Below are 25,135 nucleotides of genomic sequence, written 5' to 3' on the forward strand. Positions count from 1 at the left end.
CATCATTTAAATCCAGAACTTCCTGTGTGACAGATACATTCACAGGGTTCACAGGAAGCCAGTTTCCTCAAGTGTCTCCAACCCCAAAAGATGGACTAACTCTCGAGGAAAGCAATATTGAACTAGAGTCAAGCATGGTTGCCTAATTCCATAATAGCAATAATAATAGTGGTTACTAAAAGCTGGTATCTGTGTACATTCTGGATTCATTATCTTATTTCTATAACATAATGTGTCGATTATCTTATTTAACACTATTTTATTTAATGTCCCTAACCGTTCCATTACATACAGAATATGTCCATTTTACAAAAGCAGCAGCTGATACTCAGAGAAGCTAAGTAACTTCTCCTAATAAAATGACCAGTAAGGAGTGAATCCTAAATTTATCCGACTCCATTGTGAACCACCTGATTTTTAGCAGCTATGTTGACACCCAACAAAGCCATGAAAATTTAAGGGAAGAAATGTATGTACTAGTTCAGAAGTTTTTATACACATGTAAATAATTTCTGAGAAAGGAACAGTACAGCGAATCAGTGATGTTCTAAAACATCATTTTTTATTTTATTTTATTTTATTTTTTAATTAAAAAAAATTTTTTTTCAACGTTTATTTATTTTTGCGACAGAGAGAGACAGAGCATGAACGGGGGAGGGTCAGAGAGAGAGGGAGACACAGAATCGGAAACAGGCTCCAGGCTCCGAGCCATCAGCCCAGAGCCTGACGCGGGGCTCGAACTCCCGGACCGCGAGATCGTGACCTGGCTGAAGTCGGACACTTAACCGACTGCGCCACCCAGGCGCCCCTAAAACATCATTTTTTAAAAAATTGCATCAAACCACAATTAGAAAAATGTAAAAGAAAAAAATAGGATCTTCTCACTGTGATTGGCGTTCACCAAGATGAGCAGTCCCCAGGACCATGAAGAGGATCACCCCCTGCAGTCAGTGTTTCTTCGGTCCTTGGTAATTATAGGATTAATTTTGAACCGTCACCCCTGAAATATTACTTTCAAGGAAGTTTCTGATTTATGGAGGACCATTGGCATTGCTAAAACTGATAACTAGAAAGATCCTGTTACAACTTGTTATTTAGGAGATTGAATTTGATGCGTTCCAGCAACAAATTTAGGCAGGTGTAGGGGGCAGTGGTTGTTCTGGTAAGAGGTGGATCTTGGAGATGGGAAACCAGAATATCACACCTTCCTCCTGCCACCTCCAGGAAGGCAGCATGCTGAGCAGTTTCAGAGACACAGTGATGGAACCTGCCTCTTCTTTGGCCTGTGGCCCCAGTGTTCATGTGTTTGCCCATACTTGAGGACGACGGGGTAAGGTGGGAAGCCATCAAGCATGGTGCCTTGTTCCCAGGCCCTGGGGGTGTTGGGAGGGATGGCATCCTGCTCAGCTGATTCTCAGCCAACAAAGGTTCCTTGACAGCTTATCCTCAGGAACTCTGGGGACAACTCTTGGCATCCCTGTTTTTCTCCTTGTTGATATGTCTTCCTTTATGGCAGGATTTCCCCCTTAGGACTGAGCGGCAAAGCTCACTAGTGAAACCCCTTATATATTGTATAGAAAATTACATCCTTTAGTGCGTCTGATAGAAATAATTGGTGAGTGTATCCTGGGGATGTCAAAAGGTGTATTTGCTATAAGGCAATTTCTACTATTTCTGTAATCTTAACATCAGCAATAGTTTATTTGGACACTTTCTATGTGGTCACTGTGCCAAACACTATCATCTTGAGTCTCACAGTAGCCATTTGAGATCATTCTTTTATTATCTCCATTTTGTAGAGGAAGAGACTGAGTCTTAGAGGGCTTAAATGGCTTGCTCACAGCATAGTGCCTGTAGCAGCTGTCTGATTTCAATGCCCTGGTCTTCACTTGACATTTAAAAAAATTGAGAAATATCTCATGTATCATAAACTCACCCTTTATAAAGTATACAGATTCAGTGGTTTTTACTGTATCCACAAAGTTGTGCAGTCATCACCACTACCTATTCCAGAACATTTCCATCACCCCAAAAAGAAACCCCGTACGCGGGCGCCTGGGTGGCTCAGGAGGTTGAGCATCCAACTTCAGCTCAGTCACGCTCTTGTGGTTTGGTGGGTTTGAGCCCCGTGTCGGGCTCTGCGCTGACACTGTGGAGCCCGCTTGGGACGTTCTCTCTCACTCTTTCTCTCGCTCTCCCTCTCTCTCTGCCCCTCCCCCACTCATGTACTCTCTTTCTCAAAATAAATAAATAAACTTAAAAAGAGAAAGGAACCCCATAGTCACTAGTAGCCCTTCCCCATTCTCCTCTCTCCTCACTCCTGCCAGCCACCAGTGTGCTTTCTGTCTGTATGGAATTTGCCTATTCTGGATATTTTATATAAATGCAAGCATACAATATGTGATCTTTTGTGTCTGGCTTCGTTTACTTAGCTTAATGTTTTCAAGGTCCATCCATGTTATAGGATATATCAGTAGCTCATTCTTTTTTATGGCTGAGTAATATTCCATTGTAAGGATATACTACATTTTGTGTGTTCATTTTATCAGGCTGACAGACATTTGAGTTATTTCCACTTTTTGGTTGTGAATAATGCTGCTGTGAATGCAGGTATTCATGTATGCAGGTTTGTATGCAGGTTTCTGTGTGATCATGTGTATTCAGTTCACTTGTGTATGTATACAGCTGGGAGGTGGAAGTGCTGATTTCCATGGTATGTCTGTGACTTCCCTGGACTTTTGCTTGAAAACTCTGGAGTCTTTTTCACGTATGAAAGTAAAAACAAGGAAGTTTCCGAGGCAGTGCTTTAGAAGACTATCATAGTATGGAGAAGCCGTCTCCCGGAGGGGGTTTCTCCTCTGGAGCTCTGTTACTGTTTTCATGAAGTTGTCTGGTGGCATGCAGACGTTTGTAAAGCAGTGTGAACCTGAGTCTCCGTGTGTGGGCCAGGGAGCACATGATTTACACATGAGCAATTATGCTTCCATTTCCATTTTCATCTCTCACCATTGGAATATATTCAACTGCTTTTTAAGTCTAATTTAACAAAAACAAGTCATGAACTAAATAAAAGGCTGTCCTTGGTGTCCTCGTCCTTTCATCCATGGGGCATTTGATGTGCGTCCAGTGGGTGGAGGGATTTGTTCCAGTGGTAGAGGGGGCAAGACTGCTGTTGACCTAGAACAGAGGGCTGTGCCGTCCGGGGTCAGCCTCCTCTGCAGGTAATTTTCCAGTTAATGATATTTAGGCAGTGATAGTTCTTTTGCTCTAACATAGTTATAAAAAATAACAAAAGCAAACTAGAGTTAAAGGTTTATTCTCCTTATATGATTTTTTGAAGGCAGAGTACCTCCCAGAATAGTGAGGAATAGACAGAAATCTAGTGCCCAGCACTCCTGCCTCTGGAACTCTCACATGCCTTATATGAATCACATAGACCGAGAGGATATACGTGATGGTGAGAAATATGCGTAGAAACATCTGCTGAATTTGAATACACGCATGCATGCCTGTGACCCAGCTATTCCACTTCGTAGGTACACATGGCGTATATGTCTTCACCAAAAGACACGCATGTAAGAATGTATATAGCCTCATTGTTTTCAATACACAAAACATAAAACTAACCAAAAGCCTATCAGTGGAAGAATGGATAAATGAATTGTGGAATATTCATACAATGGAACACTATATAGCCATGAGAGTAAATGGAGTAGAACTATTTGCAACCATATGGATGAATTTCACAAATAAAATGGGGACTGAAAGAAGCCAGGTGGAAAAGGACATCCCGTTTGATTCCATTCATATAAGCTCAAAATAGACAAAACTTGTCAAAAATCAGGAGAGTGGCTACTCTTGGGGGTAAAAGTAGTAATTAGAAGTGCATGGGGTGGGTGGTGACTATGTGGCTCAGTCAGTTAAGCATCTGACTCTTGATTTCAGCTCAGATTTCAGCCCAGGTTATGAGCTCACAGTTGTGGATTGTGGTATCGAGCCCCATGCTGAGCACGGAGCCTGTTTAGGATTTGCTCTCCCTCTTCCTCTTCCCCTCCCCTGCGTGCTTGCACACACACTTTGTCTTTCTGTCAAAAAAAAAGTGCATGAGGGGGGCTCCTGGGTTACTGGTGGTTTATTTAGGTGACTAAGGTTCTAGGTACACAGGTCTGTTCTGTTTCTGAAAGTTCAACACATTGTACACTTCTCTGTATATTATAAATTAAAAAAAAAGTTTAAGTTTATTTATTTATTTATTTTGAGAGAGACAGAAACAGTTTGAGTGGCAGAGGGGCAGAGAGGAGAGAGAGAGAATCCCAAGCAGGCTCTGAGCTGCCAGCGCAGAGCCTGATGCGGGGCTCAAACCCACAAAACTGTGAGATCATGACCTGGGCTGAAACCAAGAGTCAGATGCCCAATCAACTGAGCCACCCAGGTGCCCCTTAAATTTATTTTTTAATGTTTATTTATTTTTGAGAGAGAGAGAAGACAGAGCCTGAATGGGGAAGGGCCTGATGTGGGGTTCGAACTCATGAATGGTGAGATCCTGATCTGAGCTGAAGTTGGACACTTAACCGACTCAGCCACCCAGGTGCCCCTGTATATTATAAAGTTTAAAGAGAAAGAATGGATATACACACACACATAATATATACATAATTGTTTTCAAGTTTTCCTTACCTCTAGTTTTAATTCTAAAATAAAATATTGCTAAACATGATACTGACTATGAAAATGCAATAAATATGTTCTGTCAGAAGGAATCCCTGCATTAATTTACCAAATACCCACTGAGCAGAGATTGGGCTGGGTGGAACACTTGTAGTTTGGGAACGGGTCGATTGTAGATCGGAAGGGATTGAGCTTGAGTGTGCCCCCCACCTTCTTGGGTGCATTGTCACTCTGGTGGCTCATAGTCTTCTCATGTTCCTCCTGTGTTCCTCCTCCTCCTCCCCGCCTTTCTCCTTTTTTCTCTATTGCCCTCTTTCCACCAGGCTCTTTGTTTGGACATTGGGTTAGATACAAATGACCGCCAAAGAGGCCATCTGCCCAGAACGCATGGAACTGTCCCTCACCCAGGGTTTGGGGAGAACCCCCCTGAAGAAGGGCTGGAGGGGGTCTGTGGATTCTTCCCAAGGCCTGAGTCCCAAAGAAGAGTGATTGAAGCCCCAGAATGAAAGCTTCATCTATCACAGCAAATCCAGACACACCCTTCACTGAAGACAAGCACAGCCTCATTCCCTGAGAAAACTATCAGAAGAGGGAGGGCATAGGCTTCACCTAGGATGCTTACACAGAGGTTCTCATGCTTCGTAATTTCTCAGGTTGACCCCGTCTCCTGAAAACTGCTGAAGCTCAACTAATTAAATATATTTTCATTGTGGAAATAGTTTGACTATGATAATAATGAGAAATTCCTGAGAGACCTAACTATTTTAAGATTGTTTAAAACTCTTGGGGATAAATATCTCTGGGGCTAATTCTGGGCATATATAAGCAATTCAAGGTCAGTGTCATTTCTCTTCCTGCTGCCTTCACTGTAGGAATCTCTTCTCCTTGTAAAGATGTGGCAGAATTTTAACTTTAAATAATGCACCATAGGGGCACCTGGGTAGCTCAGTCGGTTAAGCATCCTACTTCACCTCCGGTCATGATCACACAAGTCTTGGGTTTGAGCCCTGCATTGGGCTCTGTGCTGACAGCTCCAAGCCTGGAGCCTGCTGTGGATTCTGTGTCTCCCTCTCTCTCTGCCCCTCTCCTGCTTGTGCTCTCTCATTCTCTCTCTCAAAAATAAATAAATAAACGTTAAAAGTAAATAAATAAATAATAAATAATGCACCGTAACTGATGCTGATAACAACTGGGTGTGTTTGTCATGCGATGTGATTATTGGCAAAAGAATGTAGGACCAAATCTGCCTATGGTTAATCTATAACTGAAACTGAAAATAGGAACAGTAACTAATTTTAGACAAAGTCTGAGCTGGGAAATGAGCAGGGGTAGGGAGAGGCCGAATGTGAGGAAAACTGACTTCAGGCAGAGCATTCCCCTGAAGCTTGCCCTCCGTCTAATACATAGGTCCTCACTTTCCTGGGGTGGGGAGTCTAACAGGTCAGAGTCCATCTTACCGGGCATGCACGTGTCTGATTGTCAGTGTGTGATGGCCTGAGTATGGGGAGAGACTGCAGAGCCTCCCTGATGACTGGCTCTACTTGAAATCCTAATTCTCCTCCTCTACAGGGACATTTGATCCCAGCAAAGGTCTGTGCTGAAATCGAACACCGCGTCATGCTGTGTATTGAGTAAAAAGCGAAGGGACCAAGCTCTTCCTGGGGCAGCCCCTCGGAACGATAAAGAAGAAATGGAAGAATGATTAAATGTTGGAAAAGATTTGGAAATCTAATTCGAGAATTTAGCCTCTGGTCGACTTTATACATGTGCACAGACACAATTAATATTTCCTGAGTGCTTACTCTGTGCCAGGTGCTATATTAAGTGCTTGTCATCTACTCCCACAGGTAATTCTTTCAGTTGCCTGATGAAGCCAGTAGCTACCATTATTATTCCCATTTTACAGATGAGGACATTAAGGCTCGAGAAAGTTATATAACCTGCCCAGAGTCATGAAGCACACTCTGTGGGTGGAGTGTTTAAATAACCTTCTTCTGCCCTTACTTCTACCCACTCCTACCTCAGCCACTCTTAAAAGGGAATTGAGATGGGAAATCCATGTGTGTATAGTCTTCTGCAAACAGTGGTGTGGAAACAGTTGATGTCGTATCAGCATTTCCATCACACTGGATGTCTCCTTTTATAGGTGGTAGATAGACACTATTACTATCAAATTACATCTAACCCAGCCATGCTTGCTGAAAGCTGCTGGTTGTGAAAGAGCTATTGAAGAAAGTCATGTGGATAAGGGGAAATGGGAGGTGAGAAGGAGGAGTGAGATGCATCATAGTATTTATTCTAGTATTGGAGGGATATTATGTTAATACTTTACTGACAGTGCAATTGATTAAAATGGGATCATTCATATGAAAACTGGGTCCAGCAGACTTAATAATTTCTGGAGGATCACATAGCAGACTGTGTGTGTGGCTGGGGGAGTTTGAATGGTCTCCCACAAGGGTCATGGGCTTGATGGCTGGGAGACCTCCTCCAGCCCTGAGAGAAGAAGGCCTCTGTCCTCTGAGGAACAAAGTAGAAGAAATAATGCTGAAATTAGAGTGGCAACATATTTTGATGTTTACTTCTGAGCAGATGCTCATGTTAATCTCAGACTTCCTTTTACCATAATTGAAATTGCGTCTGCAGGGTTGCCTAAGCAACTTTATGGTGTGTGTGTGTGTGTGTGTGTGTGTGTGTGTGTGTGTGCTGTTGTACAGAATTGGGAACTGAAAGTCTGACATTGCTTTCTTTCAGTTCACTGGTGTTTCCTGTAGGTAGACTGCTGAGTACTCAATCTGAGTTGGCTGCCCGTTGGAGTGGTCCCAGTAAGGGTGGCTGTCCACCCTCCATGGCATGACACATTTCTCCTGTTGGCATCATGCCATTGTCAAGTGCTCCCCTACTGTACTATCCTTCCTGAAGAAATGAGTGAAGGACATTCTATAAGAATATGCAGTCATCAAACACTTAGCCCCTGGAACCTGACGATCTCTCGGATGGTAGTGAGGGGCCCCTTGGTTACAACAGCCATCACAAGTGTTGAAGCGACATAGTAGAACCCTTGGCTCTTTACCACAAAGTGTGGGTGAGTGACTCTGAAAAGGAAGCACAGCTTGTGATTCTAAGTGACCCAGACAGGTAATTGACAAAGAGTTATTGAACATCCATTATGTATAAGGCATTTGTATTAGTTTCCTGTGGCTGCTGTAACAAATCACCATAAACTCAACGGCTTAAAACAATAGGATGTTATTCTCTCATGTTCTGGAGGCCAGAAGTCTAAAATCAAGGTGTCAGTCAGCTGGACCGTACTCCTTCTGGAGGCTCTAGGGGATAATTCTTCCTTTTCTCATCTGTCCTCTGATGGCTCCAGGTAGCATGTGACCTTATCACTCTAATCTCTGCCTCTGGGGTCACATGGCCTCCTCTCCTGTCTTAAAACTCTCTCTGCTTCTCTTATAAGGATTCACGTCATTGCATTTCAGGCCCACCCAGATAATCCAGGATAACTGTCTCTTCTCAGGATCCTTAACATAATATATCTTTTGTCATATAATTTAGTACTCAGGCTCTGGGGATTAGGACAATGACGTATCTTTTTGGGTGCCACCATTGAACTCCAGCATTTAATGATTTATTTGGACACCTGGAAAAATAAGAGCATTGACTTGTTCATAGGAGTCTATGATCCAGTTGTATAAGCGTAAATATGTTTATTTGCTCAGCAAAGCATTTATTGTTTATATGCCAGGCTGTGTGCTTGCATTGGGTTTACAGAAAGGAGTGAGACACAGTCCCTGTGTCTGGAGAAGCTGAGTCTGAGAGCAAAGACCTTGTAAACAAGTGTAACCCTAAAGAATTTCAGTTTCATGTGGGCTAGTGTTTGTAGGGACACAGTCAAAGAATCATAATCCAAAGACCAAAAGTAATTTAAAAAAATAGTCATCATTTACTTGTTGCTCTTACAAAATTAAAGGAAACCCAGTTCCTAAACTCCCAGTAACAATTTTCACATCCCCATCCCCACCTCCCCCACTCCCCCAAATTCTCTCACATTCCACAATGTTCAGAAGTCTATTTTTGTTTACCACCACCCTCCAGAAACTCTTGTTCCATTCTCTGTCCTGCATGGCACTTCTTTCTTTCTCTCCCAGCTCTTTGTTGTACAGATTAGTTTGGCCTCCTTTGACAAGTCAACCTTCTCCTTTCTCTTCTCTGCTGTCTCTAATTCTGCATCCTAAAGTCCAGGAGCCTTTCTGGCTAGGCTAGGACGTTCTCCTTAGAGAAGAGGAAGTGAACAGAAAGGCTTTTTAATCAGAAGGTAGGAAGAGAGGCCAAGAGTACTGACATCACACACTTGCAGTCGGGTTTGGTAAATATTTACAGTGAGGTTTAAACGTTACATTATTTTGTATTGGTCTCATTCAATGTTTGTAACAGCCCAATGGGTAAAAACTGTTATTCTTCCTATTTGGCCACAAGAGTACTCAGAACACCTTGAAAGCACCATCCTGCCATTTTTGCTTACAATGCTTTTTAGATCTTTCCCACATCCCAGGTACCCTGAGGAAAGGAGCTTAGATTTATTAAATACATTGTCCAAAATAAGTGGCCAAGCCGGATTTGAGCTCAGAGTACCTTGGATTTGGGCCTCGGGAGCCTGGATGATAGAGTAACATTGGAGGAATCTTCTGAGAGAAGGACACCTTGAATCAGGTTTGAAGGATAAGAAAGAGTTTGGAAAAGATCTAAAGAGTATTATAAGCAAAAATGGCAGGATGGTTCTTTTAAGGTGTTCTGAGTACACTTGTGGCCAAGCCAGAGTGCAGAGTGGGTGGGTGGGGTGTCAGCAGAGGAGGTGGTTGGAGAGAGAGGTAAGACCAGGTCATGTCTCACTGGACTTTGTTCTGGGGTAACGTGAGTCATGAGGGTTATAAGCAAAGAGGAAGCACTATCACAGTTGTTGTGAAAAGAGCATTCTGACAGCGATCATGTATATTAAGGTCAGGGAGGGAGTGGGCAGGACTTGAGACAAGGAGTGCATGCAAACTTCTGTCCTGTGATTAACAGTCTCCATAACCCCTGAATGGTCTGGTCATAAGATGCTCTTTGTCCAGAGGCACAGAGGATGAGAGGTCCATAAACAAAGGCAAAATAACTGTACCAAAGACCTAGGTGCCGCCACTTAGCAGACTATTGCTTGGCAGATGGGCACAGTGTTAATGACTCCTCCTGCAGTGCAGCTCATCTGTCTGTTTGCCATCTTTGCCATCTTGAAACAAACTAGAAGAGAAGTTTCTCATTACTCCCTTTCTTCTATCATTGACATATCAGAAAGGGGAACTTACATCTTAATGGCTCAGTGATCTTCTAAGGCCCAGTCCAAAGAGAGAGAATTTAACACTATGGGCTCAATGGCTCTATCTTTCCTGAGCGTCTAGTTTAATAAATCCCAACAACTATCCAGGCAGGTTATATTGATGTCTGCAAAGTTATCTTTTATTGAAGATGTACTGTGAGCCAAAGTACACTCACTGTCAGCATCCTGGACATTAGTCTGGCCTACTTTTCCCTTGTTAAAATCTCATCTGCATCAGCAGCTTCCATTTCACAAGCTGAAAACTACTTCACTTTTCTTATCCCAGTTTCCAAGTTTAGATGATCACAAGCAGAATTTCAAGAAACATCTTTAGCATCCAGTCAGAGACCACTGTGATAGTTCAGGTAAGAAATGATTTCATATTCAGAGAAAGACAAGTATCATATGACTTCACTCATATGAGGACTTTAAGATACAAAACAGATGAACATAAGGGAAGGGAAGCAAAAATAATATGAAAACAGGGAGGGGGACAAAACAGAAGAGACTCATAAATATGGAGACCAAACAGAGGGTTACTGGAGGGGTTGGGGGAGGGGGGAAGGGCTAAGTGGGTAAGGGACACCAAGGAATCTACTCCTGAAATAATTGTTGCACTATATGCTAACTTGGATGTAAATTAAAAAAATAAATAAAAATTAAAAAAAAATAAATGATGACATACTGAAAACAGTGGCAATGCAACTAGAGAAGAGAGAACAGATCAAAGCACCTGTAAGCAGCAACCATATAACCATGCTTATATTTACTGAGTGCTTTCTATGTGCCAGGCATTGTATAGTGTGTGTAATAGCTCATTCAATCTTTGCAACAACCCAGTGAGGTAAGAACTGTTCTATTTTATGCATGAGAGAACAGGCTTAGAGTCATTAGAAACTTGCCCAAAGTAAGTGGCAGAGCTGAGATTTGAGCCCTGGCAATCTTGACCTCAAAACTCTCATTTTTAATCTCTGTGCATTACTGTCTCAAATCAGAAGGATTTGGTAATTTATGGAATGGGGAAGTGGGGGAAGGAGAATCAGGCATGGGAGGCATGTTCCAGTTTGGAGAAGTAGGCAGGTAGATGAAAGGTGGAGTCCTTCACCAAGATGGGGACACAGGAAGGGGAACGGGTTTGAAAGAAGGATGATGATTTGGTTGTGAACATGTTGATGGGGGACATCCAAGTAAAATGTCTGTTAAATGGTTGGGTGCTTAAAATATGGAGCTTCAGAGTAAGTGATTGAGGCTAAAGAAGTCTGTATCTAGGCAGCAGAGGAGCATGTGGGCAGCAGCAGCGGGGGGTGGGGAGGTGGGTAACTGAGATTTTTCCAGAGAAGAAAATGAGAAGATAAGGCAATCAGGGATAGAATCTCAGGGACTTGCAGCACTTAAGGGACCAGTGAAAGAAGAGCCCCTGAATGAGAAAAATAAATAATTTAAGGGATGGTGGGAGAATGAAGAGAGACTGGGTCACAGAAACCAAAGGAGAAGGAAGTGTGATGAAGGAACGATAGCAGTGCCTAATACAACAGAGAAATCATATAAGGTAAGAACTGAAAGTCACCATTGCATTTGGCAATTAGGTCAATGTAAAATCAGCTGGTGGGAATGCAAAATGTTGTAGCTGTTTCGGAAGATGGTATAGCAGTTTCTTATAAAGCTAAACATTTCCTAGCATATGATTTAGCAGTGGTACTCCTTAGTATTTACCCAAATGAGATTTTTTTAAAAAGTATAACACAGAAACCTGCACATGAATGTTTATAGCAGCTTTATTAATAATTGCTAAAACTTGGACGCAACCAAGATGTCCTTTAATAGGTGCATCGATGAACAAACTGACATATCTGTAGAATGGAATATTATTTAGTGATTAAAAATTGAGCTATCAAGCCATGAAAAGACATGGAGGAAACTTAAATGCATATTACCAAGTGAAAGAAGCCAACTGAAAAGGTTATAAACTGTGGGATTCCAACTATATGACATTCTGGGAAAAGGCAAAAACTATAGAGACAGTAATAAGTTTGGTGGTTGCCAGGAGTTGGGGGAAGAGAGGGATAAATAGGGGGAGCATTAGGCCAGTGAAACTATTCTGTTTGTTACTGTAATGGTGTATATACCTCATTTTACATTTGTCCGAACCCATGCAACTATACAACACAAAGAACCCTAATGTAAACCATGGATTTATTTAATAGTAGTGTATCAATATTGACTCATCAATTGTAACATTTTCCACACCAATGCAAAATGTGTGGAAACTGGCAGGGGGTGGGGGCAGTAATGGGTGGAGGGCACATGGAAACTTTGTACTTTCTGCTAAGTTTTCTGTAAACCTAAATCTATTAACATAAAAAGAAAGGAGGAGAGAGGAACGGAAGGAATTAAAGAAGAAATAAATGAAGAAATAGAAAGAAAGCCATGTGCCTACAATCTTGAAAGTGTAGCATCAACCCATAATTATACTTAATCTAATTCTTGGAATTCTTGAATTCCAAGTTGAGTAAAAAATAACTAGTTTCTTTTCTGCTTACCAACTTCTAGGGCTCCCATCACAAATGCAACATACAAACAATGTCTTTGGCATGATATGAAATTTTTTTCACAGCCCAACTTTGCAACGTGATCTCTGGGTCATTGCCCATGTATTATAAGCCTCAGCTGCAACAGTCTCTTTGCGTGTCTTTCCCATTCATGATGTGCACTTGCAGACCACACTGCCTGTATTGCTCTTGCTGGTTTTTTCAGCCTATCTCCTCTACCCTTCTCTACCTAACAAAATCCTACATATCTTCCATCACACATCCCAGACCTACCCTTTTCTGTGAGAACTTTGCTGTTCCCTTTCACCCATAGCACACTAAGCAAGAAAGAATCCTCTCCTTGATTCTATAGTTCTTTGTGCCCACAGTCTTCAACATCAACAGTTTAGTGAGAATTGGGGGCAGAAAGAAGCCTGATCAAAGCGATTTAAGAAGTGGGAGAGAGAAATGTATGCATGGAAGGTAGACTAATGTGTGGGGATTGGTTTTATTATAATTTGATATTGCTTGTTTTGGTTTGTCTTTAGTGTTTGTGGTTTTACCCAACAGGGGTTGAGGGTAGGGAGAAGAAAATTCCTGGAGGGGCTGTGGCGCTGTCCAGTCCTTGGGGTGCTGACAAACCTGTGTCACTGGGTCAGGTCTGTCTTGAGGCTGGTAATTCTTCTCCCAGCAGCTGTGGTCCTCTATTTTGGGAAGGGAGGGAGACAGGAGAAGGACTACATCTGTTTAGTTCTCTTGGAGGTTCAGGAGCCATAGCCTGCCTCATCTGTGGGGGAAGGAGAAAAAGGTTTGCTGACTTGGTGACACTTCTCTATTTCTCATGGGATCTACAGGCTCCTGAAGACCAGTTAATGACTAGGGAAAGCAATTAGTTATTAGTTTTTTCTGACATCCACATAACAACATTAAAGACGAGCTATGTTCCAGGAACCATGCCAGGTACTGGAATACAAGATAACCAAAACAGAATTCCTGTCCTCAAGGAGTTTAGTCTAAGTAGGAATATTGATCTTGAGTCCATGCCAGCAATTCCACCATGAGGGGAGCTGTCTTAGCTCAGGCTGCCATAACAAGATACAATAGATTGAGTGGCTTAAATAATAGAAATTTATTTTCTCACAGTTCTCGAGGCTGGAAGTTCAAGATCAAGGTCCAGGAGGGTTTGGGTTTGGTGAGGACTTTCTTCCTGGCTTGCAGGTAGCCATTTTCTTGCTCTGTATTCACATGGCCTTTCTTCTGAGAATGGGGGTGGGGGGGTGAGGTGGGTAGGAGTATGATGAGGGGGAGAATGAGGGAAAGAGAGGGAGAGAAAGACTTCTGTTGATGTCTCTCTTATAAGGATGCTAATCCTGTCAGATCAGAGCCCCACCCTTAAGACCTCATTTTATCTTAATTACCTCCTAAAGGCCCTATATCCAAATACAGTCACAGTGTGGTTAGGCCTCAACATATGAATTTGGGGGGGAGACAAATCAGCCCATAACGGAAGCTTATAGAAAACTGTAAGAGCACAGACACAGTCATGATTGCCTTATCTGGGGAAAGAAGGGACCGCAGAAAGCTCAGCAATGACTCCTGTTCTGGATTTTGAGCATGCAGATATCAGCATATGTGATTTCAGTAGCCCCAGCTTGGTGGCTCTGGTGATGTAGCAGTGCTGGGCAGTCAACAAGTAATTATTGTCCCATGTGAAAAGAAGAGGTCTCTACACCACAAGCTTTCTGACAGTCATAACTTCATTCAATGATATTTTTATGCCTCTGGTACTATTTTTATGTTTTGTAGCAGCTTTTCTTTATGGTAGAGTATGTCACAGGTTTCCTGATGTCACTCAGCTTTTTACTACAACAGCTTCCATATGCCTCCTGCAAAGGTGATTATTTCAAAGATTCAGTAAGTGTCAGAAGTACTGTACTTCAGGTAGCATACGCGTTCCTTTGCAATAGTGAGGTATGGAAAATGAGTCATGGGCTTGCTCTGCGCCTGTTGTCCTGGTGTTTTGGAGATAGCATTTGTGGACACCAGGCTCTGTGAATGGCCAGTGCTGTACTGTTCTCAATGATAGTATTATGTTGAGGGTCCCTACCTGTGGAATACATATTCTCAGAAGAAGGAAATGTCCCAGAAGCTTTGAGAAAAGTAATCACTCCTTTCTTTATATTTCTGTCACATTCGGTTTACATTTCTCATCTGGCCTCTGGCCTTTGGGCCCTCGCTGAGACTCATCAGGGCCGGTTTCTTTAATGTAGGGAGCCAGTCACATTAGTCTCTGTTCTAACCTGATTTGTCCCCCAGGGGTGATGGCAGTATCCAGCAGTCACCACCTCTGGATAAACTAGTACAATTGTTGTATGCTAAAAATAAGCTTGTCGTTCTATTGGCGCTTTGTCTCCCCAGCGGAACTCAGTCTCCCTGTAACGCACTGCCGTGAGTCTGGCTGTTCTGCCTTTGGTATAAACCAGATAATGGCCACGCAGAATCCCAGCCTGTTGCCCATAAGAGCTGCTACCCTCAAGGAGGTGGGGGCAAGGTCTTGATCAGGGAGGGTTTACGTTGACATTAATTCTCCCATCTTCAGGACCAATAATTCTTGCTTTAGAAATAAGGAAAAAGTGGTGATGCGGCTCAAGTCAAAATGAAATTTGACTTTCTACTCTTCCTTTCTAGGCCTGCTTCAGTTGGGGAGTTAGTTTTCTGTCGCTTCTACAAGTGGTCTGGAGGACACCCCTGTGATGTTTAGGACCACTGACAGCACTTGAACAGTTTTGCTCCCTGTCTTCTCCCTTCCCCCACCCCACAGAGACTCACAGGAGCATTTGTGAGACAGACTCTGGACTTACAAACACTGAAACAGCTGCTCCCCCAGCCTCTTGTCTCCCGTGCGGCTGCAGTCACTGTGCTGGAACTCTCTGCCAAGGAGGGTGGACTGTTGTCACCAGAAAGGTGGTTCATTATAGATCTTGACCCCTCCTTCGTTCTTCCTCCTTTACAACATGCACATCCCTCTCTTCTCCTGCATTACTGCTGGCAGAGTTCAGACTTCATTTCTCTCATTCAAAAGCATTCCTCCCATTTGTGAATTATTCCCTGACTCTTCGATAGGGCAGTGTTACAGGTCCTCTGCCGGCAGAAGGGAGCAGTCTGACAAAACCTGAAGCCCTAAGACTTTCAGAAGCTGTGACGAGCAGACTAGGAGGAAGCCACGACATTGTGAGCTGAATGGATGTCTTAATAAGCTTTCAGATGTGATTTGGCCAGAGTTGGCAGAGAGAGCTGGAGGGAAAAAGGCAAGTAAATGATTGCAGACCCACTGGGCGTGACAACCTAGGAAGCTAATCATGTCTCCAGGAAATAATTGACAGCAATTACCCAGCAACAGAACACCATGTAGAATGGGGAGGACAGACCCCCGATGTGAGTACGATCTCTCTTCACTACAGAGTTTTAAGCAGTGGGAGCAAAGCGAATTATTGTAACTGATGGTGCTCCCCTAACCACTGATTCTGGGTGCTTGTGGACTGTCTCTGGGTGGGGTATGCATATGCCTGGCTGGGACTTCTGTTTGCAGGTCTCTTCTAAAATATGTTGCCTGTCAGGAAACTGAATGTAGTAGTTTGGGGATATTGGTGTTGGGAGACTTCTTGTAAATCCTCAAGAAAGCAGCAAAAGCAAACCTCATAGACCTTTTGCTATAAAAATAAAACAGATTGCATCACAGACCAAGCAGCTGTGTGGCCCTCTAGCATTCGTGATGAGAGAAAAAAAGTATTTGCAAATTGGAATGCAGTGAAGATGGGGCGGTGGGCTAGGATAAAGCAGGGAAATCTTTCTTAGAAGCTAAATACCTTTCTGGATTCAGGATGCTCATTGAATATTTATGATCATGGATTTATTTCATTTCTGCTTAAAGAGCTGGCAGTATGTTTGCATTTAATGTTTTTCTCCAGAATGCTGTGAAAGTGAGCATTGTGACAAAGAAGGATGTGATTGATAGATATAGGGCAGAAGAAATTCCTCACCGCCAACAGTGGGAAGTGTCTTGAATGATAGCTGATCTACTTGGAAGAGGAGGCTCAGATTGAATGAGGGAATGGGGCTGCTACAGCCGAGGTACCCAACAGGTTGGCAGTGAAGTTTAACTCGTTGATTGCAGACTAGTTGCTACATCTCTATTCCTCTACCCTCCCCACTCATTGGTGAAGGTCCTCTATCCTCCTTATTCCTCTCCCTCAACCCGCCTCTGCCTTCCTGATTTGTCAGTTCAGAGGTCTCAGATGAGAAGCCCCTTCCTCCAAAAGGATGGAGGTACAGAGAGGAAACAGAAAAGAAGACTCAGCCACTTTGATTCTTTCCCACCCACCCTGTGTGTATATGCAACTGTAGGTGAATACTGGGCATCCTACCAGTGACGCTATTACTGGATTTCAGTTGAGAATGAACTTGAGATGCCCAAGCACGTAGGGATGATGCTAACCACAGACTACGAACTGGAAACCTGGGATTCTGTTCCTGACTTTGCAGGCAGTTTTCTATGTAATTCTAGTTGGGGGTGGGGGGGGTGGTGGGAGCGGTATCCAAAATCCTGTGAGCAACAAATCCCTGTGCCTCAAGCAGGCTGTGTAATGGCCATGGTGGAGGGGGTGGGATAGGGTGGGGAGTGGGGAGCGTTTCATTCTTAAGTAGTTGTAACTGAAGAAAAAAAAAAGTCTGGACAATATTTCTCAACTGTAGTGTTTTTTCTGTCTTAAAACAAAGTGAGTAGTAATGTGTGCTAGACTTATAAAGGGCTGTTTACCAAAGGTAGTTATATAAACGAGGCTATCTCAGTAGCTTGCAACCATGGCAGTGGGTGTCTGAGAGCTGAATTTATTGTCTGGGACAGGAGGGGAGTGGCTGTCCATGTACTACAGGCCTGCTGACCCCTGCATCTGTTGCTGGGGAGACTGGCCAGTGCTGCTGGACTGGAGCTTGTGACCTCAGCTGGTGGGCTGCACTAGTTTGCAGCAAGGATGTCTCTATCTCCAGGAGCTAAGCTCTGAAGTAAAATGAGTGAAATTTTAATAGTATTTGTATGAATTGGGCCATTGTATTGAGACGTTCAGATGCTCACTGCAAGGAAAGTTTGGATACAGGGGAAGGTGGCAGTTCAGGCTGAGTGTGCAAAGACAACAAATGAGTAAATGAACAATGTGGTTGTGGAGGGAGAGCAGTTTGGAAGTCACGGCTAATATTGTAGCTTCCTGCCATTTGTGCCTGGAGTGTTCTTGCAATATTGGGGCAAACCCAGTATTGGGAAGCTCAGTATAATTGGTTTACAGATACCACAGATTACCTGAATAAAGAGAGAATGTATCCAACGTTTCCAAAAACAACTTCTACACTGTAGAACAGTCTGGCAAACATAAAGCCTAAACTAGTCTTTCAGTGGGACCCTGGGAATTTCCAGTGGATTTTCCAGCTCTGTTTCTCTGTTTTGAGTTGCAGCTTGATTCTTTCATTGGCTCATTCATTCAACCAAGATTCCTCATGCATCCCAGGGGTCTCTGACCATGGCTAAGAGATGAGTTCTCTTTGGAGCATACCTTCTCCGGGTTTATTGCATTTCCAATGAGCAGAGCAGGTGGATTTGAAGGTTCTTTCTTTCCTTGCTATTCTTTAACCACATTTTGGGCAACATACAGATGAAGTGAGAAAAGTTGATGATTAACAAGTTGGGGCAGGAGGGATAATAATTACCTTTTTGAAGTTATTCACATTTTGGCCAATACTTTCACATAGTAAACTGCCATCTTTAATCCCACCATGGTCCTCTTTGTGTGTGTGTGTGTGTGTGTGTGTGTGTGTGTGTGTGTGTGTGTGTGTGTTTTATGTGTGATCATTTAACCCCAGCCTCTCAGAGCTGTTGGCAAAATGAATTGCCTGGAATGTCATGGTGAACAAGAGTTAGAGCAAGGCACGTAGAGTCCAGATCTTTCCTAGTCGTCTCATGGCCAGTTCCTTCATCTTAGAGGTTGAAAGGAGCATTGGGTTTGCCTGGAAGCAACTGTAAAAGATGTCTGTATCTTCCAGGCCTTCGAAATTAGAGTGTGTGGTAGGGTCTGGGGTGAAGAGTGCAGTCCTTTTGGCACAGCATTTTCTTTGTATTTGCATGTATTGGAATATTTTTAAAGTATTTATTTTGAGGGAGAGAGTGCATGAGCAGGAGAGAGGGACAGAGGGAGGGAGGGAGGGAGGGAGGGAGGGAGAGAGAGAGAGAGTAAGAGAGAATCCCAAGCAGGCTCCACACTGAGAGTGGAGTCTGATGCAGGGCTTGATCTCAGGACCATAAGATCACAATCTGAGCCTGTATTGAGTCGAGGCTCAACTGACTAAGCTACCCAGGTGCCCCATAGGTATTTTTAATAAGTATGTTTCAAAACACAAAGAAGCTTTCACTTACTTGCTGTCCTAGCAGGAGTGGATTCAATTCTTTTTTTTTTTTAAGTTTATTTATTTTGAGAGAGAGACAGAGCATGCACACACATGGGGGAGGGGCAGAGAGAGAGAGGGAGAGAGAGAATCTGACAGCACAGAGCCAGATGTGAGGCTTGAACTCACAAATCATGAGATCACGACCTGAGTCCAAACTAACAGTCGGATACTTAATCAACTGAACCACCCAGGCACCCTGAGTGGGTTCAGTTCTTGAAAGCATTCCTTCCAAAGAACACTTTACTTTGGATAAATTACCAATGGCTTTGGTTTGCTCTAATGGTGGCCCAGGGCTCCTGGGAGAAGTCGGTCTTTAAAATTGTGTTCATTTGTCATTTGGTGGAAAGAAGAGTTTAATTTTACTACAGTTACTACTACCTCTAGACCACTGCTCTGACTGGGGTTTTGCGTCCTGTAGGTGGTTTCAGTAGGCCTTTTATTTCTTGTGAAGCATGGAAGCAACAAAACCAGGCCCTCCTGATGCGGTTGGCAGTATGCACTGTCAGGGTTTCTAGCATCTGCGTTGTTCCCAAGGTGGGTTGTTCCGGCAGTAACTGGAATTGGGCGATGGCCCGGGCCTGTGCCCAGTTCTTGGTCTGTCCCAGAACTCAGGAAGCTGCACTGTTCCCAGTGAGACAAGGATGAAGCAAAAAACCTGCAGTAAATGCTGGCGGAACACCCAAGGGTTTAACCCACCCCTGAGGGTGTCTGTGGGGGGTGGTCCGTGGGCATCTTCACCTGCCAGGGGAATCAGTTTTGTGGTGGACCCACAAAACACGGCCAGAAGGCCCTTCGTCATCATGCGCAGTACAGTTACCTGCCAAAGGCAGGCCTGGAACCCAGGTGATGTTGATGGGGTTATATCAGGCCTCTGCTACCCGGGATGGAAGTACAGAGCAGACCTCACAGTTTTGGCCATAGTCCTCTGGAGAATGTCCCTGAAGGAGGAAGAAGGGAGGGAGGTTGGCACATCTGCTGCCTTCTACTCGCAAGTTCAGGGGCTTGGTGTGCAGAGTATGTGCTTCCTGCTCATCCTATCTTTACTCAGCTTCTGTCCCCTGCAGTGAGCGATCAGCAGATGCCCTAAAATCAGAGAGAGGAGGTGTGTGGCCTGTCCTGTGTGCTGAGCGGTGCTGATGGCAACTTTGTTTGTAATCCCTAGGTCCCGAAGATGGCATAGTAATACAGGCACCTTCTGATGATCGGGAGCGTCTTTACCCGTGGGTGCCTGCCCGGGCCAGTGGCATCGTGTTGAGCTGAAGGAACTTGTCTACTGCTTTCCTGAAAACCTCTTTTTCTCCTAATTCATGAGCCAGCAGGATGCGGTCGCTGCACTTTCTGAACGCCTTCTCATAGCTGCGTACAAAGGCCAAGCAGAGAATGTGGTTCAGCTCATCAACAAGGGCGCCAAGGTAGCAGTTACCAAGGTAACAGGAAAAAAAAAACTAACACTTTAACCATTCCCTGGGAAAAAGCCTACCTCTTAATAACCATTGTCTGTACAACTTTTATGTTGGTTCGAAGCTTTCATGGAACTAGCTTTTTCTTTTTTCCAGTGGTGGCAGTTTGGGAGGCAGGAAGGAGGATTAAAATGCTTTGAATGCTATCTTTCAAGTGGAGTGACTTATTATTTTTTTTTTTAATGTTTATTTATTCTGGAGAAAGAGAGAGAAAGAGGCAGAGTGAGAGTGGGGGGGGGGGAGCAGAGAGAGAGAGGGAGACACAGAATCTGAAGCAGCTCCAAGCTCTGAGATGTCAGCACAGAGTCTGATGTGAGGCTTGAACTCACAGACCGTGAGATCATGACCTGAGCCGAAGTCAGATGCTTAACCAACTGAGCCATCCAGGTGCCCCTGGAGTGACTTGTAATTAGCATTTGACAGTCTTTAAAATCACAGTATGGCCTTTTCTCACCTACTTCTTTAGCTAAATGGACAAGAGGTGTCTCTGGAGAAGTTGGGGGGCATAAAAAGTTATTGGAAAAAATGTACAGTAATCTCGTTATTGTACAGGGACAGGGCAGCCCATCGGCTGTGCAGAACCTCACTGTTCCCATCTGTACAGTAACAGACTTGGGCCAGATGACGGCCACCATCTCTTTGGGCTTTCATTTCATATGGGTCAGGAAACATAATTCCACGGTAGATGAGAAAGCATACTGGCTAAAGGGCGATATTGTAGCAAAAGTGGGGAAAGTCAGGCTGCATAGTTAGGTGACAAGTTAAAATATATAGATGAAATAATGCTGATGGAAGACACTTATTGGGCACTTAGTATTGGTCTAAGGACTTTATAGTCCTCTAGAAAAGGTTCTTTTTTTCATCCCCACTGTAGCGATGTAGAGAGCCTGAGGCACAGAGAGTTACTTGCTCAGGGTCTGTTCTTCAGCTGTTGGGTGGCAGAATTGCTACTTGTACCTACAGAGTCTGGCTCCAAAGCCCACCCTCCAGGCCACCCCACATAGCTGTGGAGAGAAGCGAAGCTTAATTTTCAAATGCTAATGTCTGACCACCTGTGGCACAGATTGGCCAGCACGCATTTTCAGTTACTCACATGCGGTCTCTGCATTTTATGATTCTGACGTGTGCTTTTTTGGCCCCACCAAGCAGTTAATTCCTACACTGTCTACCTGGAGGTGGCATCAGGCCTCACAGGTGAAGGGCTCAGTCCCACAAAACTGCATTTCCCCCCACTCCACTTAAGATGCCAGTCGCCAAGTCCAGGTTGTCACCTGTGCTTCTGACCAAAACAGAATCAAGGGTTCCCACAATCCCCTGATCCCCTGGGTTTGACTGATCTGCTAGAGCAGCTCAGAGAACTCAGGAAGACATTTTGCTTACCAAATTACTAGTTCATTGTGAAAGGTTGTAACTGAGGACCAGCCAGATAGAAGAGATACATAAGGCAAGGTATGAGGAAAAGGCTACAGAGCTTCCATACGCTCTGAGTGCACCACCCTACCAGAACTTCCATGTCTTCCCCAGCCCAGAAGTTTTCTGGCTTGTCTTGGATTTTTATGGAGGCTTCATTGCTAATTGCTCATTGACATTCAACCTCCAGCCGCACCCCTCTCCCTGGAGGTCAGGGGATGGGACTGAAAATGTGACCATCTAATTATGGTTGGTTGCCCTGGCAACCAGCAGCATCCTTAGGGCTTTCTAAAAGTTCCCTCATTAACATAAATTCAGGTGTGGTTGAAAGGGGCTTATTATGAAGAACACATTACTTTCACTTTTTTGTCTCCAGAGCTATTTCAGGAATGAGGACAAAGACCAGCTACTGTAAAAAAAGATGCTCCTGTTGTTCTTATCACTTAGGAAATTCCAAGGATTTGGGGAGCTGTGAGCCAGGAACTGACACTAAAACCAAATATATATTCATTATAAACAATATCACAATGCTTGTCTCTGACAAAATATTGGGCTATGCAGAGGTCACCTATTGGCCTAACAATGCCCAGCACATAAATGGTGATAAGCTTGTATGGAACTGATGGTGAAGGGAGCCATAGCTCAGGCTTTGGTGTGATTCGCTCACAGCTCTTCAGGGTCTGGGCAATCACAACTGCAAGAAGGTGCATGAACTCTGTAGTTAGGGTGCATGCTCCCATATTTTCACTTTGCTATGTTTGCTAATTGTGCCACTTGCTTGACTTCTTAGAGCATCAGTTTCCTTACTGTAAAAGACTTAATGATACCATCTTTTCAGGATTGTTATAATAACAAATTATTGATAAACATTTAGCTCATAGTCTGAAAGTTTTCTTTTTCTTTCTCATGTGAGCTTTCTTTCTTTCTTGAGGGAGAGAATGCATGTGCAAGCAGGGGAGGGGCAGAGGGAGAGGGAGAGAGAGAATCTTAAGCAGGCTCCACCCTCAGTGTGGAGCCTGACATGGAGCTCGATCTCACAACTGTGAGATCATGACCTCAGCTGAAATCAAGAATCGGATACTTAACCAACTGACCTGTCCAGGTGCCCTGAAAGTTTTCTTTTTAAAACAGACTTCATCATTTGCTTTTTTTAAAAACAGGTTTATTGAGGTATAACTTACATCTCATAAAATTCACCCATTTAAAGTATACAATTCAGTGATTTTTGATGTATTTACACAGTTGTGCAATAATCACCGTGTTTTAATTTTAGAACATTTCCATCATCCCAGTAAGAAACTTTCTACTCATTAGCTGTCATTTCCCATTCCCACCCCCAGCTCCTGGCAACCATTAATCTACTTTCTGTCTCTACGTATCTGTTTTCTAGAGGCGCCTGGGTGGCTCAGTGGGTTAAGCGTCTGACTCTCGGTTTTGGCTCGGGTCATGATCGTATGGTTCCATGGGTTTGAACCCTGCATCGGGCTGTGCAGTGATGGTGCAGAGCCTGCTTCGGATTCTCTCTCATCCTCTTTCTCTCTGCCCCTCCCCTACTCATGCTTTCTCTGTCTCTCTCAAAATAAATAAATAAACCTAAAAAAAATTTAAATATCTGTTTTCTGGACATTTCCCATAAATGGAATCATATAGTAGGTAGCCTTTTGTGTCTGACTTTTTTCACTTAGCCTAATGTTTTCAGAGTCGATCTATGTTATAGCCTGCATCAGTATGTCATTCTCTTTTATTGCAGAATAATATCTCATTGTATGGATATGCCACATTTTGTTTACCTAGTCATCAGTTGGTGGATGTTTTGGGTTGTTTCCAGCTTGGAACTATTATGAATAATGCTGCTGTGAATGCCAGTGTATGGTTTTTGTGTGGACGTGTTTTCATTCCTCTTTAGTAAATACCCAGGAGTGGAATTGATGGAATAAACAATAAATATATGCTTAGCATTTTAAGGAACTGCCAAACTATTTTTCAGGGTGGTTGTACCATTTTACATTCCCATCACAGTGTTTAAGCGTTCCAGTTTCTCTGTATCCTTGCCGATGCTTGTTGTTGCCTATCTTTTTTATTTTTTTACATCATTTGTTCTTTAATAGTTATCTTTTTCAAAGTAATGCAGACACACAGGAGGTTTAAAAGTATAAGTTCAAATACTGTTGGAAGGCATTTAACAGAAAGAGCTGTCTCCTGCCCACCCCTCAACTCTGCTCCCCAAAAGAACAAACTCTCAGATCTCGTAGCTGTTCTCCTGCTGGCATTGATCTCCATATTTCTATAATGAATATGCATTTACTGCTAAGTTGATTAATCAGCTTAATTTTTCATTTAAAAAAGTTTAGACAAAGTACAACATCCATTCATGATAAAAACCCTCAATAAAGTAGGTTTAGAGGGAACAAACTTCAACGTAATAAAGGCCATTTATAAAAAACTTACAGTGAAAATCATCCTTAATGGGGAATAAGTGAGAGGTTTTCCCCTAAGGTCAGGAACAAGATTAGGATGCCCACTCTCAACACTTTTATTCCACATAGTACTGGAAGTCCTAGCCACAGCAGTCAGACAGGGGGGGGAAATAGGCCTCGGGGTTGGTAAGGAAGAAGTAAAACTTTCACTCTTTGCAGATGACATGATACTCTCTATAGAAAACCTTTAGTGTTTAGTCCCCCAAAAAACTGCTAGAATTGATAAATTCAATAAGGTCGCAGGATACAAAATCAATCTACACAAATGTTTCATTTCTTTTTTTTTACGTTTATTTATTTATTTTGAGAGAGAGAGGGAGGGAGGGGCAGAGAGAGAGGGTGAGAGAGAATCCTAGGCAGGTTCCATGCTGTCAGTGTGGAGCCTGACACAGGGCTCAATCTCATGAATGGTCACAACCTGAGCCGAAATCAAGAGTTGCTTACTTAACTGACTGAGCCACTCAGGTGCCCCTATTTCATTTCTGTACACCAATAATGAAGCAGCAGAAAGAGAAATTAAGAAAACAATCTGATTTACAATTGTACCAAAAATAATAAAATACCTAGGAATAAACCTAACCAAAAGAGGTGAAAGACCTGTACTCTGAAAACTATTAAACACTGATGAAAGAAATTGAAGGCTACACAAAGAAATGGAAACACATTCATGCTCATGGATTGGAAGAAAAAATATTGTTAAAATGCCCATACTACCAAAAGCAATGTACACATTCAATGTAA

The 25,135-nt window shown here is 43.2% G+C and overlaps 1 protein-coding gene and 2 long non-coding RNA genes across 6 annotated transcripts in view; 1 reads left to right on the forward strand and 2 right to left on the reverse strand.

The window, feature by feature from the left end:
• Positions 1 to 12,203: 12,203 nt before the first annotated feature.
• LOC109499775 lies at positions 12,204 to 18,791 on the reverse strand. The gene is made up of 3 exons (XR_002157273.2): positions 17,909 to 18,791; positions 15,417 to 15,849; positions 12,204 to 13,342 (listed from the first exon to the last, which is right to left on the reverse strand). It is a non-coding gene; the product is annotated as an uncharacterized LOC109499775 (long non-coding RNA).
• A 674-nt stretch (positions 18,792 to 19,465) lies between these two features.
• On the reverse strand, positions 19,466 to 22,146 carry LOC123385464. Of its 2 annotated transcripts, none has more exons than XR_006598013.1 (2): positions 22,009 to 22,146; positions 19,466 to 20,403 (listed from the first exon to the last, which is right to left on the reverse strand). It is a non-coding gene; the product is annotated as an uncharacterized LOC123385464 (long non-coding RNA). The 2 variants fall into 2 exon arrangements; XR_006598014.1 differs by having other exon boundaries at positions 21,888 to 22,016.
• ANKRD6 (ankyrin repeat domain 6) overlaps positions 20,355 to 25,135 on the forward strand; it is an 80,824-nt gene continuing 76,043 nt past the window's right edge. For all 3 annotated transcript variants that reach the window (XM_045057838.1, XM_023254179.2, XM_019830954.3), the window contains exon 1: positions 20,355 to 20,474. In XM_045057838.1, the coding sequence (XP_044913773.1) occupies positions 20,355 to 20,474 (120 nt within the window). The remainder of the gene's footprint in view (positions 20,475 to 25,135) is intronic.

Source organism: Felis catus, chromosome B2 (genome assembly GCF_018350175.1).
Source record: "Felis catus isolate Fca126 chromosome B2, F.catus_Fca126_mat1.0, whole genome shotgun sequence".
Taxonomy (NCBI): Eukaryota; Metazoa; Chordata; class Mammalia; order Carnivora; family Felidae; genus Felis; species Felis catus.